Below are 7,179 nucleotides of genomic sequence, written 5' to 3' on the forward strand. Positions count from 1 at the left end.
TTGTTGCTCGATGGGTTCGAGTATTCGGTGCCGAAGGCGACTACGGAGGGTTGTTTGATTGCGAGTACAAACAGAGGTTGCAAGGCTATCCATTTGTCTGGTGGGGCTACCAGCGTGTTGTTGAGGGACGGCATGACCAGAGCACTGGTTGTGAGGTTTAATTCCGCCAAGAGAACTTCTGAGTTGAAGTTCTTCTTGGAGGACCCTGAAAATTTCGAGACACTTTCCATCATCTTTAACAGGTTAGTCTATGCTTCATAAATATCATATGTATATATGTAAAGTTTTATCTATTGTTTGTGGTTTTGGTGATTGAAATTTTAACACGGAGATCGATATCATGTTTTTTTTTTCTTTCTCTAATTTAATATAAATTTGAGTAATAAAGCATGAAGCTGAATCTGAGGATCCGAAAGTATTAAAAGTAAATAAATAAAGAAAGAAAGAATAGAAAAATCACGTAAAGGTTGAATCTTTAGTCAATATACAGCCGTGAATTTTCTTTCAAATGTCAGATTCATCGAATAGTAATGAATATTAGATTTGAACCATTTGTCTTATTAGGTTTTGGTCATCGTCTCCAGGTCTAGTAGATTTGCCAGGCTCCAGGGTATTCAGTGCGTGATTGCTGGAAAGAATGTGTATAACAGATTTACTTGCAGCACGAGTCTCAAACTTTAGATTTGTCTCAAAATTTTCTTAATGGGTCTATTCCTACATCAATTCTTCAGTGCAAGAGACTTAGAGCCCTTGATAAGGCATCCTAATGTTGTAACTTTGAAAGCTTACTACTGGTCTGTAGATGAGAAGCTGCTCATATATGATTACATTTCCAATGGAAATCTTTCCACTGCACTTCATGGTAAGTTTCAGCATATCCCATTATCTGACTTGTGCTCATGAATTATTTAATTATTTTGATTCTGGTTTTGGAGTTTGATTGATCACAGGTCTTGTGGTATTCATATTTTGATCAATTTGATTTCTTTTCATGTAATTAGGGAGGTCTGGAACAGAGTCATTCACACCCCTATCATGGTCTGTTCGGCTAAAAATCATGAAAGGAATTGCTAAAGGTTTGGTCTATCTCCATGAGTTCAGCCCCAAGAAATATGTTCATGGTGATTTGAAGCCTAATAACATTCTTCTTGGACAAAACATGGAACCCCAAATTTTCGATTTTGGACTCGGTCGTCTTTCTAATATTGCTGGAGGTTCTCCCACCTTGCAATCTAGTCGAATGGCCACAGATAAGTCACAAGACAGGCCACAAAAGAGTGCACCTTCTGATGCCACTACTGTTGCTTCGTCTACTAGCACTACTACTTACTTGGGATCTTGTTATATTGTCCCGGAAGCACTGAAAGTGGTGAAACCATCCCAGAAGTGGGATGTTTATTCGTATGGTGTTATTCTGCTAGAAATGATTACTGGCAGATTGCCCATAGTCCAAGTAGGTTCCTCTGAAATGGATTTGGTTCATTAGATTCAGCTCTGCATTGAAGAGAAGAAGCCTCTCTCAAATGTTTTAGACCCTTATTTAGTCCAAGATGCCGAAAAGGACGACGAGATTATTGGAGTTATTAAGATTGCAATGGCTTGCATTCAAACTAGTCTTGAGAAGAGACCAACAATGAGGCATGTAGGTGAAGCTTTGGAGAGGCTGATCATATCTGATTCTTGAGAAACCCAACAAGCTAGTGAGAATCCTTTTCTTCATGTTTTAGCCTTTAAGTGATCATATGAAACCATGAAATAACCCTTTTACAATTGTAATTTGACATAGATCTGCATGACTTCAAATTCATTGTAAGTTTCTCAATTTCTTTTAGCTATTATTGCATTGGACTGGCTCAAGTTAGGTCTGCAACAAGAGCATGCTTTCAAGTGTTATTTGAAATTGAGTTTGTTTTTAGTATATGTGAGCTGTGTTGTTACTCTTCTAAATTTTGAAACGCCTCCACCTACTAATTATTTAAACATTTATCTGCTATTATTTCATTATTGAATTGTTTTTCTCTTTTTTCTTTGCCTCAGGCCTCAAGGGTACTGAAATTGGAGAGAAATAGTCTGGAGTATCTTCTACACCACTTATGTGGAGTAACTGCTAATAAAGAGTTGTTTTTTTTTCCCTTACTGATATTCATTTCTTTAAAATTTGTGGGGCGTTTTATATATTTTTAATCTGTGTTTAGGGACTATAAACTTTCATTAAGGGGTTATGAATGGTTTAATATGATAAGGCTTGAATCTGTCTTTTGCTTTCATTGGGTAATTATTTGTTTTATTGTGATGGCTGAGGTATTTTTATATGAATGATGATGATTTATTTACCCAATAATTTGTTGCTTTTTTCATTGATTATTACTCCCAAGTTTTGATTGATTTTTTGAACATTTAAGCTTGATTTTTGGGCATTTTAGAATTTCAGCTAGATTTTTGGGCATTTTGTTGTGTTTCATTTGCAAATTAGTCAATTGATAAGTAATATTGTCTTGTTTTTTTGGGCTCCTTCAAAAGGTGATTTGAGAGACTTGTATTGTCTTGTATTTTTTGTTCCAGGGTCGAGGTTATCTTGATACTCCTTCAAAAAATGTTAATGATTCTTAGGCACTTTAGAGTTATCAGTTATGTATGACTTTTTCCTCTTGTCTGATGCAAATTTTATGTCTTGTCATTTCCTTTCTTTTATTTTACATATTTTCTGTCTAATTTTGTGATTATAACAAAGATATCCATTGAAAGCTGTCAAAGTAATGCATACTGAGTTAACAGGATGTATGGCTGTACTCCTAAGTCATTATCGACCTTACTCAACAATATTTGCCTTCACAAATGAGTAAGTCTATCATGAGGAATGATATGTAATTCATCTCTGATGTATCAATTCTGTCTGTAATTTTGGTTCATAATTACTCTTCAGCGATTCGTATGCTAACACAATTCGTTTATTAACAACATGGCTTTCGACAAGTAGCATAAAATAACATTAGGAAGGTGAACATAAATAATATATTTAGCAGGAATTTTTTTTGACAAATTAGGCACACAGGAGTCTTCTGTAGTTAATGTATCATTATTTTGCCTGATGTACAGAAATGGGAAAAGAAAGTAAGTGAACAGGATTAGCAAAATTTGTGCCAGCACAGCTGATGACATCCTTTGACTCTTCAAGATTTCAACTTAGTTAAAATAAAGTTAATGGATGCATAATTATGAACTGAACTGATTTCGTAAACCATCTAAGTTCTATTTCTTATCTGTTATTATAATTATCATCCATATTCACTAACGACATATTTTTTCTCATGCTAATTGAATATATTCAACACTCAAAATATGCTTGGGTGCTTATTAAATTTGAGAGTAGCACGGTTCTGCAAGTGCAAAATATTTTATCTGACATGATAATTTGTGCTTAGCAGAGAAAGGATTAAGCAGAGGCTGGTGCTTTATCATGGTGTTCTGCCTATATATATGGAATTCTCAAATGACGATGAAGAAACCTTCTCTAGAGCACTCAAGCTCTTACTGGTTAGTGAGGTTTAACTTCAATTTTCCAGCGCTGGAAATTGAAGCTTTTCATCTAATGCCCCACTGATTGAGAACTCTGATGCTCAGATTGTCGTTCTAGATGTGAGTCTTTTTCCTTTTTCTTTTTGCTTTGTATAAATGTAGTTTATTCATTAATTGGGTGCTTATCATGAATGGATACAAAATATTAGATTAATCCCTGAAACTGTTTGTAATAAGTCTTTAAAGAGAATTAGGTGAACTAACTTTTTTCCTTCTCATCAGTGATAAAAAAGTACTTAAAGAACAAGCTGGAACTTTTTAATTAATGGCATATTTCTGAAGACTTGACATGTGTTCATGTGTTGAAGTTTTCTATCAAGTACTGTTTGGATAGCCTCATTTAAAAAACTTGTCAATGAGAGAGTTTGATAGTGACCACACAATCTTCATTATCACAGTCCTAACTCACGAAACTAGTCATATTTTTTTAGTATTTGACTACTTTGTTTACTTGTATCTCATTTAGATATTGACTCTTTTTTGGGATTGCTAAGTTATTTTTTGGAGTCTAATGTCAAAACTGGATATTTATGCAGCATTGTTCCTTTGTAAATTTCTATTTAATTAGCATTTGAAACATTAGTGGTGAAATTTGGGTTTTCAATAAGGTCTTCTATTTCTTTGAAACTCTTTTATGACTCTTTAATTTAAGGTCAATCACTAGAGTCTTGCTTGGTTTCTCACCAATGTTATTGGTACTGTAGAGTTATACAAAGTATATCCCTTTGCCAATCAGTGACCTTGATTCTTGGTTGAAGACACCCTCCATATATGTTTTTGATTGCTCTGCGGCTGGGGGAATATTGTGAATTTTTTTATTGAGGTAAAGCTTTAACTCAAAACATATAATGAATTGATATATGTATTGATAATTAAGGTGCTACGTGACATGAATTCATTATCTGTAATTTAGATATTTATATATAAATATATTTGTAAATATAGTGACTTAATTTAATGGTTTGGCAGAGCAATCAAATCAAGCTAATAAAAAATCTGTTTTTATTTTTCAATTTCCATTTGCAGGAGAGAGATTTAGTGATTTAGTGTTAAGTGGAGTGCCTCCATTTTGGGCTGGTAGGATTTTTAAAGATGCTTCTTGTTAGTCATTGTTGTATTCAGTATCTGTGCTTCTATTTGTGTCTCTGTATGTGTATTTTGTGACCTTTTTTCTTTCCCCTTGGTTTCAATAGAGAGCGAGCAAGGGATATTTGAAGAAGTATTACATGGTGACCTAGACTTTTCAACAGACCCATGGCCTAGTATTTCTAAAGGTGCCAAAGATTTAGTAAGGAAAATGCTTATTCGAGATCCCAAAAGGTGGATATCTGCACATGATGTTTTGTGTGAATTTCTGTCACTGGTTTGCTTTCATAATTACAATTTTTGTGTTTGACCTATGTTGCTACTGAAATTAAAGGGTTGCAATTATTGTTGAGCAAAGCTTTTTGGAAAAGCATCTGTTATTCATTTCAGCTGCTTTATAAATAATTATTCTCATCATTTTTGTTCAACAATTGTCATAATTTTTTGCCACTGCCTTCACAGATTATAACATGTGTATATTGACAATCATTTTAATTTTAATTGTCTAACCTTTTTGCAGACATATGAAAGATCCTGTATTCAAAAGTGGATAAACATACCTGGCAGTACCAGGGATTGCGTGTCCTCGTCCAGTAATAGGTCTGCTCTAGTTATCCATTTTCTCAAGTAGGACTAGTTATTTTTATTTTTTAATATAATGAAGAAATCTACTTTTAGGTTGGTGATTTATGGATTGTTCGGAGATTCAAATGGTTGTAAAGAATGAAGATTATGTAACTATATGGGTGTCTAAGATATGGAAAGACAGTCACTTAACATTTTTAGTATGCGACTTCTAGGGTCTTAGGTTTGTTTTCTATATACTTAATTTCTCTGCCAGAACATTATTTGGCTATAGGACATAGTTTCTTTTAGGCATATAAATCAATATCATTAATGCTCAATGCCCTTGGTATACAAATGTGTATATATATATTTATATACAAGAGAAAGTTTAATTGAGTTCAAATATATCACTGAGAATTTTGTTGCTGTAGATGGGAATGCTTGATTTTTTATTTTTTTTACTTTTGGTAATTGGAATGATGGTGGGAACCAAGATATAGAAACATTTTAAAGTTAGATACTTATAGTCTAAAGAAGAAGAAACTAAAGAAAGCATTAATATTCATGTACAGAGTCATTTGTTATCATAAGACATTTTACTATCCAAAAAGATAACAACTCAGTAACATGGCCCTAGCCACATATTGACCTATAGTTTGAATTTGGTCTTCTTGTCTTATATAACTGAACTATTCACGAACAATATCATCAATTCATTTTCTTTCTTATGCTATAAATGTTCAATTTTAGTGATTCTGTTTTTATATGAGTTGCATGACACAACTTTGTTTCAATGTTTCTGGTTTTAAAGAATTGTCCATATGAGCATTACACACTCTAATATCAATACCTCATGATTAGCACTATCTGCAACTTTTGAGGCTTAAATTATACTTGAAAGTTATCTTTGTTATATTACAGCTTTATTTAACTTTTGAGGCTTAAGTTAAAAAAAATGATGAGAAATAAAGAGACTCTAGTTTGTTGATTGTTTTACTTTTGTTCTGTTTTTTGAATACTGGACGAATTGACAGACGTGGAAAAGTTTTGATATTTATGATCGCTTTTGTGCTTTTATTAAAAAATAAATGATTGAATCAATTGGGTATGGTTTATTTTGGCGAATCGAATATAATTTTGGGTTATTACGGCAGAAGTGCATAGTGGGGGAAGGATCGTAATGTTCAAATTTGTGATTTTTTTCTTCTTCTTATTTAAGAATAAGTTTTGAACTTTTTTATTGGACTAGTTATTAGAATTGTGTGTTTGACTGGGAGAATATAGAGAAGTGGAAATGTGAACTGGGTAGTGGTTATAGAGAATTTTTTAATGTTATATTTCATTTTTGGTAGTTGATGTAATGTAGTAAATTTTAGCGTACTTCTTATTTCGTGCACTCAAAACTAGATTATCTACTATCTAGTGAATTTGACAAGGACAATGAAGTCAGACTCGTGGCGTTATCATGCTAATGTCGATTTTTTATATTTATCCATTTGATTCTGCTTCAAGTTCAGATTTTAAAATTGTCTGAAAACTTAGCTACGATATTAAAGTCCAACGAGCTTGATTGTTTGTATTATATCAATTCAAACTCTTGTATGGCTTTAGTATTTCAGGAACAAATTCATTTAGGATTGATAAAGAATGGCTGCTGCAGTAAGCTACCAGTGTATTTATTATATAGTTATGTTGTACTACCTATTTGTGCCGGTTCACGCAGTAAATCACATAATTTTTTTTAATTGGCAAAAGGCAATTTAATTTACATAATCTAGTGGATACCATCTTTTTTTTTTTTGCCAAAATGTTCATTAAATCTCATATTTTTCTTTCAGAAATCTTATGAGACAAAACAATATAAGAATGGGTTGAAGGCTGCGGACACTATATTGAAAAAGTTTCCAGACCATGGAGGTATTTTCTGTTTCATGTAATATGTAATTTGGT

General features: G+C 32.8%; 1 protein-coding gene across 1 annotated transcript; it reads left to right on the forward strand.

The window, feature by feature from the left end:
- Positions 1–2,005, forward strand: LOC133794751 (receptor protein kinase-like protein ZAR1). Its single transcript, XM_062232135.1, has 3 exons — positions 1–242; positions 585–862; positions 1,002–2,005. The coding sequence occupies exons 2-3, from the start codon at positions 703–705 to the stop codon at positions 1,484–1,486; spliced, it is 645 nt and encodes a 214-aa protein (XP_062088119.1). The 5' UTR covers positions 1–242; positions 585–702; the 3' UTR covers positions 1,487–2,005.
- Positions 2,006–7,179: the final 5,174 nt, after the last annotated feature.

The sequence above is a fragment of the Humulus lupulus genome, chromosome 8 (assembly GCF_963169125.1).
Source record: "Humulus lupulus chromosome 8, drHumLupu1.1, whole genome shotgun sequence".
NCBI classification, from domain to species: Eukaryota; Viridiplantae; Streptophyta; class Magnoliopsida; order Rosales; family Cannabaceae; genus Humulus; species Humulus lupulus.